The 26,365-nt window shown below is 41.8% G+C and overlaps 1 protein-coding gene across 2 annotated transcripts in view; it reads right to left on the minus strand.

The window, feature by feature from the left end:
* The window catches only part of CD247 (CD247 molecule), a 50,639-nt gene extending 25,938 nt beyond the window's left edge, over positions 1-24,701 (minus strand). For both annotated transcript variants that reach the window (XM_035116377.2, XM_035116376.2), the window contains exon 1: positions 19,494-24,701. In XM_035116377.2, the coding sequence (XP_034972268.1) occupies positions 19,494-19,710 (217 nt within the window). In that variant the 5' untranslated portion in view covers positions 19,711-24,701. The remainder of the gene's footprint in view (positions 1-19,493) is intronic.
* Between the last annotated feature and the right edge of the window lie 1,664 nt (positions 24,702-26,365).

Consider the following 26,365-nt stretch of genomic DNA (forward strand, 5'->3'; position numbering starts at 1 on the left):
ACAATAAAAATGAAATAAATTCACAAGGCTAACAGGGATAAGGAACCTGTGGGCCTCCAGGTATCTGATAACACCTATCATTCCTGACCAGTGGCCACGTTGACTGGGGCTGATAGGAATTGTAGTTCAACAACAACTGGAAGGCACCAGGTTCCATCAAATTGGGGTGGGGGGTCAACAAACTGTGACTGCATCCTGGTAAGACACAGAGACAGTGGTGGATCCCAGGTCTGGAAGTTGGGGAGTTCAGTTCTGGACAGGGAAGGAACAGGTGCATGGTTTGGGGGTACTTTTAAATCCATCTTTGTCACTGTGTGTAGGCTCAGATGACACTTGTGGCAAGAAGCACCCATTATCAGCTTAGACTGGTGGTCAGGGATAGCTTAGCCACTGTGATTCATGTGTTGGTAACCTCACAATTAGACTGCTGCAATGCATTCAGTGTGTAACTTCCTTTGGGATTGGTCCAAAAGCTGCACTTGATGCAGAATACTGGAGTCAAGTTGTTGAGTGGATGCGCACATATTATTTCTGGGTTGAGGAAACAATACTGGCTGCTGACCAGCTCCTGGGCCATGTTCAAGGTCTTGTTAACACATAAAGTCCTGAACAACAGTGAATACTGCATGGAGATTGTTGAAATATTAAACATTTTAGACATGCATCTTAAAAATAAATAAATGGGATGGGAGAAAAAGAAGACAATTAATGTTAATATGACAATATTGAATAGGAAAAGACCAGTTTGCAAAAACAGTTTCCAGTTTCTGGAAACTGCAGGAGGGGAGTGTGCTTAGGTCCTGCTTGCAGGTTTCCAACAAACATCTGGACGGCCACTGTGAGAATCTGACTCAGGACTATATGGACCATTGGACTGATCCAGCAGGCTCCTCTGATGCTCTTATGACAGTTTCAGCTCTGCTTTTACCAAGGTAACAAATACCTCTGAGGGTCAATGGGCAGCCCAGCAATGCAGATGGCCTATAATGACTATAAATATTTATTTGTTGATTATCTTATGAATATGTTGTTTTGTTCGTTCTCTTTAACCCATTTACCTTATATAATGAGTACTTTTTTAATCCGACAGATACTGGGGTCAAATACAGAGCAACAAAGGCAAAGTCTAAAACACGGGGGAGGGGGGAGAGTTTGATGAACCACAGTTGTGTAAGGAGGTTAACCCTCTTTATAAAAACCCACTTTACTAATCTGATATCATGCTAAGACAAGCTGCTTTTTATCTTACATTGTAAACAGACAGGTGACTTGTCTTTTCTGTATGTATTAGAAACCACAGAAACCCTTGGCCATATAGCATGTTCCTCAGTTATTTTCATTGTGGTACCTGAAGTGCAGGTGTTCCCCCTGCAACAGTGTGAGAACCATTGATCTGTTTGACTTTCTTTGTCTACAGCACTTTCCTATGTTTCATTTTTTTTTTGCATTTTTATGTTGACCCCACCTTTCATCTAAAAGCAAAACGCACCCTCCCAGCACATCTAATAGAACTACAACACATGACCATTGACCACTACTCAAAACAAACTTAAAAACAAGGCTTATAAATGCCATCATAAAATAATGCTCAGGAAGAAAAACAAAGCGTACTACATAGTAGCAATGGAAAATTTAAGAACAACAGGGTCTCCCACGTATATTCATATACCCGTATTGCTATCTGTCCTAGAGGACAAGTGCTAATACTGACATGATGGCAGACTTAAAGAATGAGCAAACCCAAGCAGGAGTCCTCAATACTGTACAATGGGAGTTAAGAATCAGTGGAACAGACGGTGCTTTGTTTTGAGGCAGGGGTAGACAACCTGTCACTCTCCATATATTGTTGGACCCCAACTTCCATCAACCCCCAGCCAGCCAATGGTCAGGGAAGATGGGAATTCTAGTCCAACAACATCCAGAGGGCTACATGTTGCCCAACCCTATTAAAAGCAAATAAGGCTGCAATCCTATGCCTACTAACGTGGAGTAAGCCCCACTGAATTCAGTATAGGATTGCGCTGTAAGGATGTGTATACACTACACATTTAAAGCTCATTCAAAACACATTATCTCCCTTAATCAGATTTCTGATTCCCAACAACCCTTAACCACAATGCCTAGAATTCTTTGAGGGAAATAATGTGCTTTGAATATGCTTTAAAAGTGTTGTGTGTACACAGCATGTAAGACTATGCACACATACCTGGGATTAAGTCCCATTGTAGGTGGGACAACTTACTACTGAATAAATACACATCAAATGGCACGGCAAATAATTTGAAGGGCATGGAAAAAACCGCCAGGCTTACATCTCTTTAAATTAAATAGTTGCTACCTCTCACATGGACAATTATAGCTCTTTCTTCTTATCGTGCCAGGCTTCTGGTGTACTATGCCTTTCTGTCCATTATTAGGAGATATTATGTTTCCATCCAAGCTATTAATCTGGAGAGATACTTCACACTTTACATTCACTTCTAATAGGGATTATTCAAAGCTTTATCTTAGCTTGGTGTGTATGCCTTACCTCAGGTGAAAAAGCTGTTTATGCACACAGCTTCCCAGATTTCTAGCAAATCTGCCTAAAGTGTATTGGAATTACTTTTTTGTTCATGGAAGAGATCCAGGAAGGCAAATTCTCCCATTGCCTCAAATGACATGATTAAAGTCATATCTAACTTGTACTTTTACCCCCAATTTGTGCTTTTGCTTCTAAAGAATTGAATGTGAAGGGAACACAACATGAAGGTCTCTTAGCAAGCAACCTTTTCTATGTTTTCTCCCCCTTAATCGAATTCTTTGCCACTCTTGTGATCTACTAACTGGGCCTTTTTATCCTTTTCTCGCTTTCTCCCCATCTTGCCTGCCTCGGCAAGTAGCCTAACCTTTTACAGCTTAATTGATTTCTCTAACCAGCCTTTATTCGCTTGCTTCCCTCGTCACCACCATTTTCTCCTCCTCCCTGTCTCCTTTTCATCTTTTTTAGAATACAGGAAAAAGCTTTCCCGTTTTCTCTCTTTGATAAGCATAAATTGCACCCGGCTGAAAATGGGGCATCAGTGAGGAAATCATTAGAAGGCCTGGTTCCAAGAGCTGCTAAGAACCCCGGTGTTGTTACGAACAAGAATAGGGCATAGGCCTGTACATGGTTAGACCTGATCTGGAGAATCACATACATTACAGCTTTCTTCTGTTTGCCAGGCAACACCTGGAGCACTCAGCAGGGGCGATTTTCTCTCTTTTAATTCTTTTCAAGCACCACAGCACCGATGTTCAATCATGACTTTCATGAAGTTCAAGAAAGTGAACAGAAGTTAACAAGGCCTGTAACATGCGTACACGCAAAGGAGGTTTACTCTTGCCCCCACCCCCACCCCTTGCCTTCTCCCAGTCACACCAGAAGTGAAGACGACCGGGAAGGAAGACCCCCTCTGAGTAACTACTTAACCACAGTTTAACCTCCTACTAAAGGTAAAAGAAGGAAAAGAGTTGGTTCATTTTTAATGCAGATACGGCATCCTATAAAACAGAGATGGCTAATAGTTCTTGGTCTAAGGGCCAAGCTCTCCTTTGGCCAAGCATTGGGGGCAGGGGGGAGGGCATGCAAGAAATGGTTGTGGCCACCCTACTCTCTCAAACATACACACAAACAAACAAACAAACAAACACAGTTACCCTCTCAGGGCAAATAAGCTGCAGAGGGGGAGCCCATGCCCCCTCCCTGCTCATCTAATGATCTGTTTAGTGATGAAAGGGAGCAATCTGCATCCCCACCAGGGTTCTGGGATGGGCAGAGAGGATTCAGCTTCTCTGTTTACCCAAACAGTGTCTACTTTTTAAAATATACATTTGCCACCACTGCCAAATATCGGTGGGGCCTTGCAGGGGACAGAACATTTTGTTGGGGTACCTGGGCCAGTCTTTAGTACAGAGGTTAGTTACCCCCTGCTATAAAAGATTAAAGAAAGCAACAAGGGTATTGGTTCAAAAGGAATAGCTGGTAAAAGAACCCCTCTGGAATACCTTGCCGGCAACCTTCTCCCTACACACAGTGGAGAATAACACTGCACCTTCCCATCCTACTCTCTAGGCAGTCCTGTCCTGTCACACAGCTGGATGTGGGCAAAATGTATATGCATAGCACATGCATGCATAAAATCCAATGTATGCAGGACAGAACTACATAATCAATCCTCTGTTATGTATTTAAGACTAGCCCTTTCCATGAGATGTGGGGTGGGGAGCAGAACTGTGTCTGCTGGTCCTTCCCTGACCTTCATGCATTTATTAGAAGTTAATTCAAGCTTACATGTACAAGCTATGTAAGCATAATTGGAAATACAGCCTTGTACAGGGTTCACAACTGCATAGAGAGCATTGTGCTCTGTTCTGATATTCCACTGAATACATGGACGGTCAGAATGCCCCTTCACACATTCTTTGGACATACCATTGTTCCTGTGATTCTTTCTGAAAGCAGAATTTGTCATGGAGATTTTTGGCCAAGGGTTTCCCCCCAATTTCTAGTACTAAGAACAATGGGTCCCTTCATTATTTAAGGGCCAAGTTTTAACAAGCTTCAACCCCTGGTTTCAAATCATGATTAAAAGCATACACTGGCCAGCTGTAGCAATGGAAAATCTTGGTGCCTGCCAAAAGAACTCTTAGTTCTGGTTAAGCCCCAGCAAGGCCCTGCAATGGGGGAAGAAGCAGCCAATTGATCAGCCTCCCCTTAACCCTCAACCATGGTTAGAAATTAGGGATAGTATGGGATCTCGGAGAATTCCCAGGGGAAAAAAGTCAAGGGAGCAGAAATTGCTGGTCTTTACTTATCTGTCATATGCCTGGAACAGAAATCAACCCACCAAATATGATCAGTATTTGTTGCTTTTTGGGCACATATATGCATACCGGTAGTTGATTATGCCACCCCATCCCCATGTGCACTGTGTTTCTTTTGCACTAAAATGAATAGGGGGAATATTATACTGACAGCATAATTTATGTAATTAACTACGCAAGTTATGTATTTTCAGCACAGTGGACAGTAAGATGAATACTGTACTGTCAATTTTGGCAAAGGATCAATTGCACTGGAATGGAAACTGAGTCTGCCCCTACAGGACGAAAGAACGAGCAGAACCAACTACTATTTTTGTAAAAGAGATAGGGAACATCTCCAGGTGTTCTTGAAATGCCATCACCCCCAAACAGCACGGCCAATGGCCAGGAATGAGGGGAGTTGTGGTCCAACATCTGACAGGCCACAGGTTCCTCATCCCTGCTATATAAGCTGTTCTACATGCAAGAAAGAGCATGTAGAGTCCCACAATCATTTTTCACAAAAATATACTACACAAAGGGTTTATTTAACCTTTAAAAAGAACAGAGAGCCCAAATTTGTATCCCTGCCACTCCCTTTGAAATGGTTCCATTGATCAATTTTTTTCCCTTATCCACTGTATCTCTTCACAAGTTCAATGAAAGTGTGTGGGAAGGGTGCAACATTGCAGCAGCAGGGGCCAGGGTTCAACCCACAAATGCATGTGTTCATTGAAACAACTGTTATTGTACAGAGGACTCTCTTTACATGTTGGGGACTCCCAAATTTTTGAACAGAGCCCTCTATTCACTGTGGCAGGTGCTGGGTTCTTTTCAAACCCTGTAAATGAAGGCATGTAGGTGTGTGGAGGAGAGAAGAGCTTGCCACCGGCCTGCCACATCAAACAGCCACCCACTTGTGTCAAACATGTGAAGCACATTTGGAGATTCTCACACGGTGTTCATACCTGGCACCATGCCATCTATTTTGATCAGAAGGATAAGCAAACCCTCTGATAACTAAAATACCACTTTTATTCAGATTGACTGCCATCCTGAGAGCTGTGTGATTGTAAATATAAAGGTAAAGGTAAAGGGACCCCTGACCATTAGGTCCAGTCGTGACCGACTCTGGGGTTGCGCGCTCATCTCGCATTATTGGCTGAGGGAGCCGGCGTATAGCTTTCCAGGTCATGTGGCCAGCATGACAAAGCTGCTTCTGGCAAACCAGAGCAGCACAGGGAAACGCCGTTTACCTTCCTGTTGTAGCGGTTTCTATTTATCTACTTGCATTTTGACGTGCTTTCGAAATGCTAGATTGGCAGGAGCTGGGACCAAGCAACGGGAGCTCACCCCCTCACAGGGATTCGAACCGCTGACCTTCTGATCAGCAAGCCCTAGGCTCAGTGGTTTAACCCACAGCGCCACCTGGGTCCCATTTGATTGTAAATATAGCTTTGTGCAAATAGTGCTTCTTTCAACTACCCTAATATTTTAGATGTTGCTCGGGTTAATCAATTTATGTAAATCTCATAATAAATTCTTCAGACACACCTATCCTGTAATTCAAAAGAATACATGGAAACCATAACAATAGGCAGCCAAAAGAACCCAAGAAGAGCCTTCTTGATCAGGCCAATGGGCCCTGTTGTTCAACATCCCGTTCTCTCAGTGGCCAACCAGATGCTTGTGGGAAACCCAAAAGGAAGATGCAAGTGCAACAGCACTGCCCATTTGTGATTCCCAACAACAGGCATTCAGAGGCACACTGCCTCCATCTGTGGAGGTAGAACATGGCCATATCTCAGTTGGTCATGAGACAAAGGCCAAGGCACGTCTAACTCAACATGTCAATATGGAAACTCAGATATGATGGTGGCATCCTTAAGTCACAAATAACATGAGAAACATAGCCCTCTTTAATATACCCCAGAGGAAAAATTAGCAGGAATATGACATCATTACTTAAGAAAGCACATACAGAAATAAATTCCTTTGAGCAGTGACACAGTCATGAAAGCTCAGGGTGGGGGATGAGTACCAATTCCTAGGGGAAATGAGAAGGCAGCTATAGCCATCAAGCCTTGCTCATGAACTTCCTGGAGACATCTGGTTGGACACTGAGAAGCAGGATGCTAGACACTGATTTGATCTAGCAGGACTCTTGTGTTCTTAAAATAGTAAGTAGCTTGACCAAAGGCCACTTAGTGTACCCCAATGCCTATTTACCCAAAAAGGAGTCCCATGGGGCTTGCTTGCATGCAAGTAAGTGTGCAGAAGACCAGCGCCTTAATGAGCCTGAGATCTTAACTGCTTGCTACAGAGAAATCAAAAGAACATGAGGCAGAATCTGGAGGACGAAGAAGAACTGACCTCAGCAAAAATATTGTACCAAGTAGAACAGAATGGCTAAATAAGTACCAGGATGGAAATACCCTGGTTAACTCATGTCTTATAATAAAAACAAAAAACATTATTAGACTAGAAGAGATAACAGGAGTCTAATACTGTTACATAGGAGCATACTGTTAATTCAAAATATTGGAATCCAGTTTAACAAGCTCTCTTTTTCCTCTAGTATTTATAATATTTACCAGCATTTTGATGTATACTTTAATTTCAGCAAATTTAATTAAATACCTGGTGTCAGCATCTAATTGCACAAGGGAAGCAGGGGGGTATATTAAGGAAAAGGTAAAAGAGGAAGAGCCCAGCAAACGTATGGTGGGGTGAAACCACTGTGATACTGACTGTTCTAAATAAACCTTTAATTCCACAAAACACTCAGGCATGAGGAGCAGAACTCCTAGGCATTCCCATCTCCACTTGTTTTGCTCACTGCCCTCCCCTCCCGCCCAACAGATTTCCAGGTTGGCAGAATGAAGCTGTCACTTCTACCAGCAGGTGCTGTCAGTCCCAACTTCACTCCACAGCCGTTATTAGACGAGATTAAGACAACATGCTTCCCTGGGCGGACCAAATGGGCGTAATAGATGGGTTAACCTTGGATTAACCAGATAAGCGTGGGTGGGTTCACTTGAAATGACAATGCATTTTGTCATCCATTTTCTGTGAAATAGATTACTGGCACCAACACTTTCCACTGAGTCTTGGGGAAAGTAGCCAGAGACCTGGGTCTAAGCCATCTCAGTAAACAAAGTACTGAGTGAAAAACAATTCACATTCTTGGTTACAATTCTTTTCCCCTGCAGCACAACACATGCCACAGGTGATCTTGGGTCATTTTTTCCACACTTCATAGTAATTATGACACGGGGAACTAAAAAATAGGCTTTTACACACACACACACACACACACACACACACACACACACACACTTTTACAGGCTGTACCAACAAGCAGATGACAGGTGGAAATTAATATACAATAAATTACACTCAAATATTTTCTTATTCTTCTTATTATTATTATTGGAATGATGCATTGAACACACTCTGAAAACAGGATCTCTTCTTTCTGATACACTGAATAAGATTTACCAGTGATCACTAGGCTTGACAATACAAGCTCCAGTCAGAATCTCCCTTCCTTGCAGTGCTTCAATGACTGCCAAGGCATTTGTGCCATATAACTTGATTTTTTTAAAAAAGAAAAAGGCAACACAAGTTTGAATTCACACTTACTCTGCACAAAGAGCAAGAACATCCTGCTTCATTAACTGTCCCACGTTCAGAGGAATGGCTGGTTCTAGGAACTGCAGTTAAGCTTAAATGAAAGTTTAAAAAGGCCAAGGCACAGGTGTCTGCACCCATTTATATATAAAAAAGTATTTGATTCTTATAAGGCACTACGTGGTATCTCACAGTCATGCCCTTAGTTTGCACAAGCAGTGGCATAACACTCATTTACTCTGACTCGGTGTGTCTAGGGAGCCTGCACTGTGCGTTGTGTTTACAGATATGCATGACTGTCATTGTCCTTTAGACTCTACCTTGATGAAACTTTAGGTCAGGGATGGGGGACTTCTGGCCCCCCTGGTGTTGTGGGGCTACACCTCCTATCACCCCGGACCATTTGCCATGCTGGGTGAGGCGGGTCGATACTTCAGTCCAACAACATGCAGGGTGGGGGGCACAGTTTTCCCATGCTTGTTCTCCATATAATGTGAGAAAGAAACTTTGTTGAGAAAGCTGTGTCCCCGTGCTGGGGATGGTGGCTGCCCTGGCTGGTACATGGGCACAAGAAGAACAGGATAATTTTAAAATATGAATCAATCAATGGTAAGAGATCGCTGAACTCTATGGCTATGCCTAGAAGTGCAGAACAATCACTCCAGTTCCCTAGTCTAAACCAGCCTTTGACTTAATGGATTATTAAGCTCTACAAGGAACACCAGGCAGCCAGGTAATTATTATGTCTGCTGCTGACTGCTTCACACACATGCATAGCTTTAACCTCCATTCTGAAAGGTTGTGGGAACGATGGAGAAAATTCATTCAACCCTGCTACTTCTCTGTGTTTTGCCTGTTATATTCTCAACCAGGCTCAAGAAGAGGCACTAGTATTTCACTACAAATCAGTTCACCACCAGCCCATCTTTTCAAGCTTCCATCTAACTGTTAGAAGGAACATTTTTTAGTGTTGGCTTCTTTCCCCTTCTGCCTCAACATAGAACCCTGAAACAAAAACACGTATTGATCAACTTTCTGGATCTTCCCTACAGCCTTTAATGCACTTGAGGATTCCCTCTTCTCCCATAATCTGCTGATTCACATGTACTTGTGATCTTTTCATTCAAAAATATTTTAAAGTAAACATAAGCCATAGTAAGAGCAAAAACAAACAAACCCACAACCCAAAATACAAATTACTTAGAAATATAAATTTGAAAAATCAAGTACAGATGACTAAAAGACCACAATTATAATAATGCAATTAATACTTTGACAATGCTTTTACAAGTACAAAACATAATTATCTAGAATTATGCATTGTTATAACTATCTTCCAGAGGGGTTAACACCTTAGTCTGTTGCTGCATATACTTTTGACGAAGAGAGTGCTAGTCTATGAAAGTTTATGCTGTGATTATATGCATCTTTCTGCTACAAACATTTTAACTTCGTTTAGGAGGTGGCTGCCTTATACTGTTGGCTGACCCATTTAAATCCAATTGAAGAAGAAAGCATGCTGGGCAGACTTTTCATACTATTTAGAGGCACAATCTTTCTGCAATGACAGTACGGATGTGATCAAATCAAAGCGAATTAGAACAACTCTATTAACTATTCCTCAAAACTCAACAGATCTTAAATAATCAAAACAAGGGGAAATTACAGTCCTGTACTACCAAGTAATTTTATTGCAGGGGTGCAGAGAGCAAACTCTGAAAGGTTGCAGGGGCCAGAAGCAAAATTGGCTGAGGCTGTGGTGATATTGTCCCTTTTAGACTAGCATGCAGGTTGTGTGGGAATTTGTTAGAACTCCTGGAATAATGATTTTAAACACAGATGTCTCTCATTAAGGCCTCAAGGTCTGTGTCTAATGGTAATCAGATACCTGATGGGAGCAGGTGCTAATTTCTTTGGGAGGAAAGGGTGAATGCCCATAGTCAGCGTTCCCTTAAAACCTGGGGCAAGCATAAGCAGTTCTCTCTCCATGGAAGGTCAGTGCCTGTTCGGATCTCTGAAGGTATTTTGCTTTGCCACTCAGCTTGCTAAGATTTATGTGTATGTGTTCCTGTCAGCTAGCTAGAAAATATAGTTTTGTTGTTGTTGTTGTTTGCCTCTGAGCAGTTTTAACTTGTGTAATTGTTTGAAGCTTTTCATTTTTACAGAGTTTGGCTTTTAATAAACTTTATTGTATGCTTTTATGGGAATTGGCCTTGCCTGAGTTTCTGAATCTTCCAATCTTGACTACACTTTTCAAAGTGGGTCATTCGTCACAGAGACAACCCTTTGTATAGTATGCTACATTCCAATCATGCAAAACCCAAAGGTTTTCCACAACCTCCATCTCCCCATCCAGGCAGAGCAAGAACACATTCCAGTCAGTTGAATGCCCACAAGGAGGGTGGACAGTAGAGCCAAGTGAGGGGTGTGACCTAGAGAGTGTCCTTGGGGATGGACAGAGTCCTCACATTTGGCCCCATTCTGGAGGTTTCTCACCCCTGTTTTATTGTCAAGTATCTTCCAGCATAGTTTTTATATGCTTCTTAAGGTGGCGTTTCAGTGGTACTCCACTTTTCCAGGTGTTTCGAAGAATAAAACTGGCTTGAACTAAGTCTGCCTGATGATCCACTTAGCGTTATATTGTAAACTCAACTCTTCAGTTCCTTGAAGTGCCTTTAAAAGATACAGTATATAAGCTCCTAGGAGTAGCAGCTATTTCCAACATAGTAGACCCTGGGCTGGCTAGTTACCTGCAGAGATTCAATTCTGGAGCAAAAGTATTTGAAATGTTAAGTTCTGAAATATATATATTTTTAAAGACATACAGTGCAGTATTGTGCATCTTTACTCAAAACTATGTCCCAATGTTTCAGATGGTCCATACTCCTAGTTTAGGAACTCAGCATTCATATCACATGATGATGATAAAATAACAACAACCACCACCATTTCAGCAACATAAATCACTACACCCCTGCAATGTGCACAGATCAGATCTTTCTGACATTTTTACTTTCCATACTCCCACACTGGGAGAAATAGATAAATTTTGTCCCATTGGTTTCAGGGGGACCTAACTGCAAATCGTAGCAGCATAAATCCTATACATGGCTGCTCAAGAAGATAAACAGCAAAATTAATTCTGGCACCTTAAAGACCAAAACATTTATGATGCTTTCACTGACCACAGTCCACTTCATCAGATGCAATGTTCATCTTTATGGCACCCAGTGGAGGCTGGTCCATTAGGTGGACCCTGCCCCACCAACCTGAGTTTTCCCTTAGGCACCTCCACCTGCCTGCCTGATTACTTACACCCTGCCCAGTGAGTGGCAGCATTGCCTGTCGGCTTCCTCCCCTCCTTTGGCTCTGGCTGCAACTACTTTGGCCTATCAGCCTTCTGCCCACCAATCACCATTAATGGTGCCGCAAAACAACCTGAATTCATAACAGAGTTTGAAGCACCTGAGAAACAGTATGCAGAGTTCCAGATTCATCGTTGGAATTCCATTAAACTTTAATTGCACCTGGGCTTCTTCAGGAGAAAAGGAGGAATAGATAGACAATAGATAGCATTGCTGATTTATAGAGCTCTCTCGCAATATTTCTGTGGGATGCGGGTGGCCCTGTGGGTTAAACCACAGAGCCTAGGGCTTGCTGATCAGAAGGTCGGTGGTTCAAATCCCCGTGATGGGGTGAGCTCCTGTTGCTCGGTCCCAGCTCCTGCCAACTTACGGTAGCAGTTCGAAAACACGTCAGAGTGCAAGTAGATAAGGTACTGCTACAGCGGGAAGGTAAACAGCATTTCCATGTGCTGCTCTGGTTCGCCAGAAGTGGCTTTGTCATGCTGGCCACATGACCTGGAAGCTGTACGCTGGCTCCCTCAGCCAATAACGCGAGATGAGCGCCGCAACCCCAGAGTCGGTCACAACTGGACCAAATGGTCAGGGGTCGCTTTACCTTTACCACAATAACAAAGATCCCTTTGTTTTTGCACTTCAAAATAGCAAGAGAGCTATTTTCAGACTGCTTACTGGTTTCAGACCACATTTCAGACTCCTTGCTGGGTTCTTGGAAAGCCACCATTTCTCCCACTCTGCAAATGTATAAAGCTTCTGCCCACATGGAACAGCCATGCTGTGTGCTTACACAGCACACTGTGTACTTACATGGAGTGCCTCCATACAGTGCATACGTGGTGTGGAGGCAGCCCATCATATGGGCTTCTTTCATGTCATATGATCCCAGAGGGACACATAAGTAACACAAAGGCAACACACTAGGTAATGTATAAACAGCACAACCCTTAAACTGTGACTGAACTTCCTCTTAAATACTAACATTCTGAAGACAACAGCACCAAAAGGATGCAAACCAAAATATGATGTTTTAACAGATTTTAAAAACAACTGGCCTTCTACTTGAGAAAGATCCAAAGTTACTACTGTAGGGGGAAAATTATGAAGTCCTAACATAACTTTTAATTACACAATTCGTTTAAATAATGTCAAAAAAATGCATGTCCACCACATAGAGCTCTTCCTAAGCAAAATCAATTTTCTTTTCTTTATAATATACACACCACTGTCCACTTCTGCTGTGTCACTCTAAACTTAAGTAAAGAACATGTGCTAGAAATATTAAATATTAAGGCACACAAATAGAAATTGAGTTCTGTTTTGCTTTTAATGTGCTATACGTTGTTAATTTTTATCTGTTTGACCCATTTTCTAGCCTGGATAACGCCAATGAAAACAACATGTTGCTTCATTCCTTAGGAATTTATCAATGTCTGAATAGAACACATTTGCTAGATTATGCTGATAAACAGAAAATACATAGAAGTTTAGCTGCTAAACCATTAATGGAAGCTACCCAATTTGCTTCCTTTTGCTTCATGCATCAACATCCAGTTCACAGTCTGTTATGAATTAATGAAATCACTGTGCATAAAAAGGTGCAAAATGGCTATAAATATTAAAGTCTCCTTCAGATTTTCCTGTCAGCATTCATATATACAAACAGGGAACGGACAATGATCGATGGAGAACATCTGATAATTGAAAAGCAGAACTGATAAACATTTCCAAAACAATAAGCATAGTATTGATTATCTGTGTTAGCACATTTAGTCCCATGGCTTGTGACAAGTCTCATAGTATTACAGAGGTTAAGTTGTACAGAAGAAGAAATGACTGCTTAATTTATGGTAATTGTCAGCCAAGAGCTATCTTGATTCTCTAGAGACCAGTAATATAATCAAAATCCTCACACACATACCTGCAAAGAAAGTGAAAGAAGGTATTAAATGGATATGGAGAGAGGGATGGTGTGTATCGTTTAATCTATATATCTATTTGAAATGTAGGGTATCAGCACATGGACTTGGAAGGCACCAAACAGTGGGGTCAAGCAGGGCAGACAAACAGCGTGGGGGGGGGTCAGGATCCCCTCCCGCCGCTGCATTCAAACCCCCTGGAATCTCCCAGCAGCAAAGAGCTGCGAGTAGGTGCTCACCGTCATCTATTAGAACAGGGAAGCCAATGCAGGGGGAGGGAGTGGGCTCAGATGATACACATCCAATTTCAATGTCAGCCATACCTCTTTCCAGTCTGCCCCTTTGCAAACCAAAAGAATTGTAAGAGGAGGGGGAAATTGGGGGGATTTTAACAATTGGCACACTAATCACAAGCCCCCGAGAACATCTACGGGTCCCCCACTTATGTATGTATACAACCTCTCTCATTATTGGCAGGGTTGGTGGGTTACAGAGTGTTCAAGAGCAATACACTATCAGTGCCCTCCACACACAATGAACAACAGCTGATTTTGTTTAATCTCGGATAATCCTTATATAATAATCCTAATTTGAATTTCATTTTTAAAGGATATTAATGAGTTATTATTATTAAACACAATAAAGAGGGACTGCCTTGGCTTGGGCTGTGAGGCTTTTTTGCCCACATACATTTCCAAAACAAAAGGGGTTCATTTTTTTTTGTTGGGGGAGGGATTCACAACGTTCCTTGAAAAACAAGGTTTTTTTCCTCCTTGGAATTCTGTCTTCCCTGAGTAGCGCCAGCCAATCGGGAATTGCATAAGAAATGTTATGAGTTACATGGCACTGTGTGCATAGCTTTGCCTTCATTCTAAATTAGAGAGGGGACAATAACCCTATAGCTGAGGTATCTGGCCTGCACAGTTTTGTCCATACTGGTATGTGGAAGGCAGCAAACATTCTTGTTGATAAGGCAGCTGTGCCGTGCTGGCAGGACCAAAACTGTTGACTCAATTGTCTTAGCACCAGAAACCATTTGCAAATAGGTTTGAATCCTTTTAAGACCTTCCCAGCCCAAACCAGAGAGTGGTTTCTGAGAACAAGGCAATATTCACAAAGACAAGCCCCTAATTTTGATTCAACCATATACTAGCCAAGAGCAAGAACGTATTTCTTTTCATACAATTTTTCTAATCACCTTTCAGGAAAGCGAAATGAGACTAAACTCCATATAAATGAAGGTTATTTTTCTACTCTAGTCATTACCAGATACCGACATTTTCAGATTATTGTTCTTGGTTAAAAAGTATATATTTCAACATTGCAATCTGGGGGCATCTTCAACTAATTCAGAATGCTTGAAGGACGTTCATGCATTTGTTTCAGTGTAATCTAAAACAAAAGAACGCAAAGCTGCTTTCCACAGTCAGTTTTTCAAAAACAATGGCATTAAATGCAGGTGGCTGTGACAGCTATGCAGGAAAACTGGCATGTCTTCAAAGGACCCATCTTCAAAGAACACAGGGTGGAAAACAAGTCCTAATAGCGATGGTGGCAGCAGTTGTTGTGGGCATGTTGTTGTTTACTGGTATTGGACTTGCCTACATGAACTACAGGTGGCATGTATGGCTTTACTGTGTATCTTGTGTTACAAAGGAATTGGAATTGGGAACTACTAACTCATCACACCATCTAGAAGAGCCCAACTACCAGGCGACTCAAAAAGTATGTAGACACTAGCAACTTGCTATTATAATGAAAACTGCTATGTGTTGTATCAACATCAAGAAATTTAAATCACTGAGAACGTAAGAGCCCGGCTGGATAAGGCCAAAAAGGCCCATCTCCCCACTTGTGATGCCTAGTGACTGGTATTCAGAGGCATACCACCTCCAGCAGTGGAGCTAGTCGGACTTAGCAATGAATGAAGGTCTATTAGAGATCTATGCATCGTTTATGCAAACATTGCTATATGTAGATGTGTTTTCAATCAACAATCAACAAACCTTGATAGAGAAAATTAAAAATCCTTACATGAATGGAACTTCTTCCCTGTGATGGGTAACCATATAGGATTATCAAGTTCATGCACCTGAAACTGGATTAGTGAAATGTACGCTCAAATCATTCAACACGACATAGCCATGCATTTCAACATTGCATAGTTTTCAGTTCTTAATTTGCTTTCTCTTTTGATCAGAAACTGTTTATATGTTTCCAAAGCTACCTGTGCTGTACCTTGCTCCAAAGCAGTTTTTATCCCAAAATGAACTAAAAAAATAATAACCAAACTTCATGCTCAGAGATAAATGGATATACCGTAGTCTTGTTGGTGTATCACTTCTCCATTGGCTCCTACCTGTTTAGCTTTTAACCAGTGGACTGTTTCCAAGGCCTTATATTTAATGGTCTTTCATCTTTATGGCCATGTTTGAAAAAGAAAAAATGGCTAATATTTATTTCCCTATACTAATATATTCATTAGTAATAATTGACAATCAATTGGACTGGTTAGCACTAAGAATGGTGTTAATACTTAGACCAATTTAAAGTGTGCCCAGGAGGTGCAAAAATTTTACTAGATGGTCTCTGAACACTGAAACATTTCTGATGGAACATACCTTTAAAACAAAAAGCTCTCTTCTTGGGGTCCAAATAGCAATATTACCAAATTGCTTTGATGATGAGTGTGCCAAATATATTGATAAGCCATCTGCTAGTAAATGATGTACCATGAGACCTAGTAGTTATTAAGAATTGAATATATATATTTTGACATTTTATAACCAGAAACTAGCAGCATGGGGTCTACAAAAATAATACATGTTTATGAAAGTCGAATTCCATTTTGTTGTTTAATGTAGATGACTGTTATATGCTGACAAAATATCATTCATTTTGTATTATTTATTGGGAGACGTGCCCTTCATTTTGCCCTTATTTCTTTTTCTTTCAGTCAAGGACTATCGGGCATGAACCCGCCTAGACTAAATGGATATGATATTGACACTACAGATTCTGGAAACCGTCTTAAAAGTTATGTTTATATTAATACGCTGCATTACACTGCATTTAAATAAATAATAGTGAAACTAGAAAAGACTGAAGAAAATAACTTCTTGCATCAGGGATATTTGTAGTTTATTTCCCTCCGATGTCTGTACACATGATGGGTATCCTCTATCCCTGTGCAAGTACAGTGCCCACATGGCAGGAGTCAGGAGATCCCCATAGGGTTCAAAGCTTTCCTCCTTTCAAAATGCCCATATAAGTGTGTGTAAGCAGAATGACAAGCTACTTTTAAGGGATAAGAGGCCTGTATGATATCCAGACTTCCCAATCCATTCAGCTGACTTGCCTTAGCACAGAAGTTCACATAACTTGACTGAATGGATTGAGAGAAAGTTGGATGGAAATATGGAGTGTGTCTGTGCACTGACCCCCCCCCCCATGACACCTCTTTCCTAGGTGGGGGGGGCACCTTTGGCAAAGATAGAAACAAAGCTCTCTTAAGCTACTTGTGGAAGCTGCTGTATCCAATCAAGGAAGATACTTTAAACAAAATTGCACAGCTGTAATATTGTATTAGCTCTGTGTGTGAGTGTGTGTATAAATACAAATTAAAATATATAAAGATCTAGTTTAGGAATAACTTCTATCTAGAGCCTGGTGCCAACAAAGGTCTGTATAGTTAAAGTTATGGTTTTCCCAGTAGTGATGTATGGAAGTGAGAGCTGATAAAGAAGGCTGATCACCAAAGAATTTATGCTTTTGAATTATGGTGCTGGAGGAGACTCTTGAGAGTCCCATGGACTGCAAGAAGATCAAAACTATCCAATCTGAAGGAAATCAGCCCCAAGTGCTCACTGGAAGGACAGATCCTGAAGCTGAGGCTCCAATACTTTGGCCACCTCATGAGAAGAAAAGACTCCCTGGAAAAGACCCTGATGTTGGGAAAGATTGAGGGCACAAGAAGGGGACGACAGAGGACGAGATGGCTGGACAGTGTTCTTGAAGCTACAAACATGAGTTTGACCAAACTGCGGGAGGCAGTGGAAGACAGGAGTGCCTGGTGTGCTATGGCCCATGGGGTCATGAAGAGTGGGACACGACTAAACAACAACAGAGCCTGGTGAATATGCTCCATTTCCCTCAAAAGCTTTCTAAATGCTCTGGGTTCTTCATGGCTCTCTATACCAAATATCTCAACCGCATTATACCATATACTGTACGAATGCCATTAGGAATGCAGTCACCTCCCACATAAAGCTGAGTGGGTTCTACCAGTTCACTTTTGATTAATTTATCAATATTTGAAGTATACATAAAGAGAAAGAAAAGAATTTACAAAGTAGGTATTGTGCCGTAGCCTAAATATGGGTCTCCTAATATGTGCTATTTCGTAGCTAGTAGCTACCGGTATTAAAATATTTCACACGCAAATCAAGCATCAGTCTAGGCTTAGCTAAAGTCCTTATTATGCTATTAATTGTATAGTGGTATTGAAAGGTGGCCAATTAATGCAGGTTTTATCACAAAATCTAGTAGAACCTTCCAGTGCTAAACTTAGAATTACCTTTAATATTTCCAACTTATTTTACATTTTACTGTTGCTGGGAATTTATATTGAGCAGAAAAGCAGAAGAATAAACACTTTGGGTGCTTTCTATGAAAGAAAGTTTCTAACCATCACTCAGAAAACCATAGAAGTATAACTGAAGCAAACTTAACATTTTGGAAACCGATATTGAAACACAAACCAGTTTTCAGATTTATTTTATCACAGAATTAGGATACACATCTGTGCTCATTTGTATAGCTTGTGTATGCTTGTTTATTCAGACGTGCAAGTCCCACTGTGATCAACGACGCTTATGCTCAGGTTAAGAGCACACAAGATTGCAGTCACAGAGGAGCTAAATATGTGAAGTGTTTGCTGGATTTCCATCCCAGACATAGAAACAGTTGGGTAAGATGAAAGCATACACCATGGTTTCAATCTTACTTACTCAGAAGCAAGCCCCACTATGTTAAGGACAAAATAAATGTGCATAGCACCTTAGACCAATCATAGAAGAAGCTGCTATATTCAAACACGCCATTGCTGCTTCCTTATTTTCCTCCACTGTCTGAATCAATTATTTTGTGCACTCAACAGAGTTTGACCATTGCCAGCTTCTTTTGGGGAAGGACTCCCCCCACCATGGGAGCAATATGTGCTTCTTCAGAAGTACCAACAACGTGGAATCCAATAGCTCCTCCCTTAACCAAGTACTGTATCAAGAACTGCAGCAATGGTTCTCATCCAGAGGATAATTGGGATGCTTTGTGGCCTGGCCATCATGAGTAACAGCACTCTACTACGGATGATTGCAGGGGCAAAGGAGAAACTAGCGGGTGGTCAGTAATTCCAGAGATAACTCTTTCCTGCCCACCTCTGCATGCAAACGCAAACAGGCCACAGAGTGTAGTTTACACCTCCGGATATGGTTCATTATCTTTTATGCCACCCGTGCTCCTCACCAGCCTACAAAGCGCCAATTTATGGTGTACTTTTAAAACTAATTATGGGGCTTCAGTTTCCCCACTAGAGCATAACTGGCTGTAACCAAGGGGGCGCACATACGGCAGAAGCTCAAACAGAGACTCCCCTCCTGGTACAAGGGGAGCATCATATTCAACAGCGGCATCATCTTGCCTCCATTTAGAAAGGAGTTTCAAAGGAGTTTCCTACCAAAATATGAAAAGCTAGCCTTACCTGTAATTGGGGTCCATGCCTGCAGGATGGCGGCAAGGAGGATTCCTTTACACTTCATGTTACTCCCCCCAAAGGTCGCAGGGCAGGGGGGAGGCTGGAGGCTACAATTTAGCAGATAGTGGAGAAAAGGAAAAGAAAAAGGCACCTTCACTGGCTTTGTTCTTCGCCCTGCCTCCACAGGAAGTGCAAAGCTCATAAGATCTTTCGGAGTCCACATGCTGGCAATCTAGTTGAAACACACACCTCCTTTTGCTCCACAAACAGAAAGCTTGAGAGTTTTTTAGAACTTTGTTAGGGTTTTTTTTCCCCAGTATGAGGGTTTAAAAAAAAAAAAGCAGCTGGCAGCAGCTCAACGGGTAAAGACATCTCGTTAAAGACATTAATTTACTCACTTTACAAGAGGATTTGTACAGATGCTGCGTCTGCTTTTAAAAATGGGTGAAGGTGTTGACCATGTTCCTGGTATAGGAACAAAGGAAGCTGCCTTGTACCAAATCAGACTCACTGGTCCATCAACCTCAGGTCTGTCTACACCAACTGGCAGTAGCCTTCCTGGATTTCAGACAGGGGACTCTCCCAACCCTACTTTGAAATGCTGGGGATTAAACCTAGGACACACTTTAATTAAGAAAAGGCTAGCACAGGTGGGTTTTCTTAAAAATAGTTACCAGCCTTTAATGTCTAAACTAATAATCAAATCCAGGTGGGATTGCAGTCGTTTGCAGCTACCAGCAAAGGGAGGGAGGGTATTGAGCCTCAGGGTTCCTGGAAAACATGCTGTTCCTCATCTCCCATCATATAAACATAGGAAGTTGCTGTATACAGAGTCAGATCATTGGTCCATCTAGCTCAGCGTTGTCTACACAGACTGGCAGTGGGCTCTCCAGTGTTTGAAATGAGGACACTCCCGTCTCTACCTGGAGGTGCCAGGGATTGAAACTGGGGCTGTCTACATGTAAAGCAGGTACGTCACCACTAAGCTACAGTGCATCCCTTGCCTTGCTCCAATTCTAGTCACTAATAACAGCCACAGCTCAAGGTCTGTGGTGCTAATTGTTGCTTCCTATGGGGTGGGTGGGTGTGTGAGAGAGAGTTAGTGCCCATCCTCCTCTTTCCTGCCATTGCTGCCCATTGCTTATTTGCTTGCCAGAGTGAAGCTGCTGCTCTCTTATTATTGATGATGTCGCCACACACTTACTAGATGGTAGATGAGCAGGCAGCAATGGCGAACAGGTGTGGCAGCAGGGCCAATAGGCACTCAGCAGTGGAATCCCAGGCCTCAGCAGGGGCCCAACCATGCCAACCTCTGACCTTGCCTCCAGGATCCCCAGACCTCACCACTGATTCTTTGCAATACTTGTTCAGTGCAAGCCTATTCCTATTTACTCAGAAGTCAGTCCTACCGTATGCGTGTTTAGGGTTTCAGTCCAAATGCAACAAAGAGGTTGTGTGAATTGGTTCAGTTGCTTGAATCTATTTAGTTCCTACCTGAAGTCACATCACTGCCTTACCACAAACCTGTTATTAATAGTAGAAGCTATAATGCAGCTCTTGTCTTCCGTACTCAAATACACCCTCTCCATGGAATTCTAACAAAAGCCCTGCAAGGGACTATTATCCTGGGAATTCAGATAGGAGGCTGGGCTGGGGCTAGAATGCAATGGTTTGGTTCAGTTCATGAGATTTCAACCAGGGATCTCCAGCAAATGGCTTATATTCTTAACCAATGTACAATGCCATTTTAGGTGCTGTGCTAAATTAGACTAGCTGTGTGCTTTGTGTAGCTGTTAATAGGGAGGAAAAGACACACAACCAATCAGTTATGCTAATTTGCTTGAATATACAGAGCGGTCAGGAAGCAACTATGCTTGATTTTCTGATAATATATTTCTGTCTATAGGCTTACCCAATACAAAACACAATGCACTTTCAAGATACTTTTAAGTGAGGTGTAGACAGTGGGCACATTCAAACCTGAAGTTCAGCGCCCTTAAGCCCACCAATTTCAAATTATTTAACACACAGAGCTCTGGTTTGGATTGTGGTCAAAGACCTCATGGTAGATTCTGTGCCCTTCACAACTTTGAAAACAGGCACTACTTCTACAAGATGCAGGGAAAATGCATATTGGTAAAATAAAATAGAAATCAGGATTTTACAACAAGTTAGACTTAAACCAGGGCTAGCCCTAGCATGGAAAGGAAGTGGGGCAGAAGTGGGAGAAATAAAGGCATAACTAGGTGTCTGAAGGGCGGCAGTTTTTGTTTTTAAAAGTTGGCCCTTGAAGACAGTGCAAACAGCAAACTGTCCTGGGCCAACACTGACTTGCATTGGCCAGAACTGCCCACCCAACCCCCATCACTTTACTTTGGTTTTGTAGTTCAGCATCTACTCTATGCAATGCTTTTTTTAAATGTGCATGCATTTAAATTAATTAACATGTGCAAATAATGTTACCACCTCTTGTGGGGGTGATGGGGGAAGCTGTCATTGCTCATTTGCATGGAAATTCATTTAAATATATGTACATTTTGAATTACCCCTAGCAAAGCATCAGCACCAAGTTGGGGGGGGGGGCAATTCCTCATAACAGAGAAAAGAGGCTGGCGTTACCCGCCCAATTTGAACCCCTCTAGTAAATGAACAAAGGCAAACTTTCCTTCCTAAGGAGACTGCATCTGCTCCTTGAAAAGTCCATTTGTCCCATAATTGCAATTTCTACCATCACAGTATCTTTGTAAGCTCTTGCCTGCCTAGTTCCTTTCTCCTCCTAATTCCAATAATAATAATAACAAATTTTTATTTATACCTCGCCCTCCCCAGCGAAAGCCAGGCTCAGGGCGGTTGACATCAACAAGATCACAACAAAACGTAAAAGAAAGAAAAACAATTGATTAAAATGCGGGTTAAAATACAATCCAGATTTTTATAAAAAAATTAAATGCAGCCTCATTTTAAAATGGCCCAAATCAAAACCATAAGGGAGGAAAAACATAGTGGTCAGACTGAGTCCAGCCCAAAGGCCAGGAGGAACAGCTCCGTCTTGTAGACCCTGCTGAAAGATGTCAAATCCCACAGGGCCCTTGGCCTCCTGTGAGAGCACATTCCACCAAGTCGGGGCCAATACTGAAAAGGCCCTGGCCGTAGTTGAGGCCAATCTAGCCACCTTATGGCTTGGGATCTCCTTGATATTGTTATTTGTAGACCTTAAGGTCCTCCGCGGGGCATACTAGGAGAGGCGGTCCTGTAGGTACGGGGGTCCCAAGCCACAAACAAATGTTCCTTCCCTTTTACATTATGGACAGCTTGATTCCAGGTTTATGGTGTTACGTAATTTGTCCTTGTTTATTAAAGATAACTCTTTTGAAGGCTGCCTCACTTCAATGAAGTGAGGTAGGAAGAGTTTTAATGATCAGAAAACAGGGCCGATCATTTCCTGGCATAAGGTCATGCTGCTAAGGCTCCATAATTACCATACCTTCACAGCATATCCCCAGACCCAAATAATCCTGGTATCTGTAGTTTTCTAAGGGTGTTGGGAATTGTTGCTCTGTGAGATGCAAACTGCAGTCTCTAGGGTTCTTTGGGTGGGATGTGTTTTGTATGTGCAGTTATTTTGGAGTAAGCCACATTGAGCACATTGGACAAAGCAAGCATAGGGCTAGCCTGTGAATAGGCCAGCCACCTTGGGCTTTGGGGAAATGAAGCAAAGTGCAAGAATGGCAGAGAACTATTTAAAAGGTGGCATATAAAACTGGAGCACCATCAAGCTTCTTGCATTTTTATTGTTTCTTTACAACTGCAGTTTATTAAGATTAGTGTTCATTTAACCATTTGAGACTAACTCTTCTCATGAGGTGGCCAAAGTATTGGAGCCTCAGCTTCATGATCTGTCCTTCCAGTGAGCACTTGGGGCTGATTTTCATCAGAATGGATAGGTTTGATCTTCTTTTTCCATGCTTAGTATTTTAAGAGTTCTTTGTAAAAATAATAGGGTTACACAATTCAGGACAAGGCAGCATTCCCATGTCTTTGATAACCAAGAGAAAAGATAATTTCATTAGGTACAGCTTCTCCAAAAATCAGATCAGCTGCCAGATCAAGATGTCAAAAACCTTACTGCTATGGTGTGGTGTGGTGTGCATCTAAGACTGAAAAAGTAAATGTGATTCAAAATTAGAGGAATGCCTTAAATAAAGGATATCTGGCAGCCCTAGCTGTCATAGTACTGCATTGTAGGGAGATGTACCTAATAAACTGTCCCTCCCATGCTACTATTACCAGCAAATAGATCTGTCTTATGTTTAATCCAAAGAAAATGATTTAATGCCACAATCCTATATTGGGTTTGTCTAGCCTACGGTGGGAGTTTAACTATACTCAGAGGAAATAGGGTGCACCTGTTGTTGACAGCAACCATCTAAGAGGGGTAATTTTCCCGGGATAGGCTATGCTTCCACAGACAGATATACCATTATGTACTGTCACTGAATGTTCACAGGGAACATCTACTTTGCTATAATCAAAGTACTTATCATTGGGAAGCATCTGCTGCAAAATCTTCCAACAGTGATGGGGTGGGAAAGGGTGTGTGTATGTTCCTGCCTTGAATTGATCTCTTCCTTGCACACTAATAATGCTTCTCAACTAGGGTGAAGGAAAGCAGCTTTGCTTCCTGGTAATCAGGATCCTGGAATATTTTCCTCCATTAGAGGGAAAGGAAACAGATACAGTGTTCTATTTCTGTGATGACATAATAGAATTAATAGTAGCTGTCGTCGTGTAAGTTAATGTAGTTAGGGTAAGAATAATTTCTTACCTGCCCTTAACTGGAAGGTCCCAGGTTAGGTTACAACATATAAACACAAAAAACAATCACGCACCAATAACCCCAAAGTCAATACAGTGGTACCTCTGGTTATGAACTTAATTCATTCCGGAGGTCTGTTCTTAACATAAAACCATTCTTAACCTGAGGTACCATTTTACCTAATGGGGCCTCCCACTGCTACCGCACTGCCACCATGCAATTTCTGTTCTCATCCTGAGGTAAAGTTCTTAACCCAAGGTACTACTTCCAGGTTAGCAGAGTCTGTAACCTGATGTGTTTGTAACCCAAGGTACCACTGTAATCTAAACAGCACATTATAGGGAAGATACAAAAAAGAGAGAAGCAATTCAACACTCACAGGCCAAGGTAAATAGATATACCCTTAGCAACTGACAAAAACTGTGAATATATGGTACAACTCACACCTCTATGGGGACGGAGTTCCACATTCTTGGGGCCATCTCAGAGAGCTCTCACAAGCAACCACTGCTAAACTCTGAGAATGGCAGAACAACCAGGAGAGCCTCTTCTGCTGTTCTTAAACCCCCAGTTGGTATAGGAAATGAGATAATTCAGATATGGATTGTCTCAGCTGGATAAGAATCACCCATCACCACCAGAACAAAGGTACCCAGAACCACAGCACAAGTATATCCCTCACTATTACTAACCATGTGCTCCACAATTTTATTTTATTTTTTGTACCCCTTATTGTCTGTGGGTTAAACCACAGAGTCTAGGGCTTGCTGATCAGAAGGTTGGCGTTTCGAATCCCTGCGACGTGGTGAGTTCCCGTTGCTCGGTCCCAGCTCCTGCCAACCTAGCAGTTCGAAAGCACATCAAAGTGCAAGTAGATAAATAGGGTCCGCTCCGGCGGGAAGGTAAACAGTGTTTCCGTGTGCTGCTCTGGTTCGCCAGAAGCTGCTTTGTCATGCTGGCCACATGACCTGGAAGCTATACGCCGGCTCCCTCGGCCAATAATGCGAGATGAGCGCGCAACCCCAGAGCCGGTCACGACTGGACCCAATGGTCAGGGGTCCCTTTACCTTTACTTTATTGTCTAATGTGGTAATACTTGTTTTCCAGAACTAGATGTCACTATAGCATGGTTTCTTTGAACACTTTGAAAAAGGAACAGCAATTCCAAAATGATAAACAAGCCCCTCAGAAACAGATAACATTTTCATTTTAGGCAGTAAGAAGAAATTTCCACAAGCAATCAAGCATGTGCCAAAGGAGTTGGGGTGGGCAGAAAGAAGACACTGTTGAACAGATCCACCTCATAAAAGCACCTATAAAGGGATTTTTAAATTATTTTTAAAACATCTTACTGCAGTGTGATAACTAGCACATTATCTGGTTCTGAATTGAAACATACAAAAAACCATATATAATATGTAAACAAATCTGTGTGAATATTTGATTCTGTAAACCTATGTCTACACAAGAGCAGCTCCTGAGCTGTAATCATATGTCCATATAAATGTTCTGCCTCAGAACCATATAACCCTGCAAAACATGTAAATGAGTGAGCAAATACTGACTATGACAAAATGTCAAACTGCAAATCGTTAAATTCAAAGTGGACGCTTTCCTATCATTCAGTAAATAAATCTTCATATGCAGGTGCTCTCAGCCTTCCGCTATCAAACTTCTCAACTTCTCAACTTTTCAGACTTTGACATTCCAGAATTTGCATATTCAGACAGCATTGTGTCAAGTCAACATAAGTACAGTGGACCTGTAAAATCTAATATTAATACACACTTCGATACACAACCATAATATGTAGGCATAGGGAGAAAAACACACAGATCTTGCATTGCCCCGTATGATTTAGGAAGCTAATTCATCCTCAGAGATAACCATTCAGTGTTTCAGTTCTTGTGTAGTGCTCTTGCCTGGAGTAACGGCAACCACAGGGTTTGAAGCCTTAACAGGAAATAAATGAAAAGTCAAAAAAACAAACCTACGTCAGAACCAAGTTGGGAGTTATAAATAACTCATGTATTGTTACCACAGACAGCTTATCCATAATCAT

The sequence above is a fragment of the Zootoca vivipara genome, chromosome 4 (genome assembly GCF_963506605.1).
Source record: "Zootoca vivipara chromosome 4, rZooViv1.1, whole genome shotgun sequence".
NCBI lineage: Eukaryota > Metazoa > Chordata > Lepidosauria > Squamata > Lacertidae > Zootoca > Zootoca vivipara.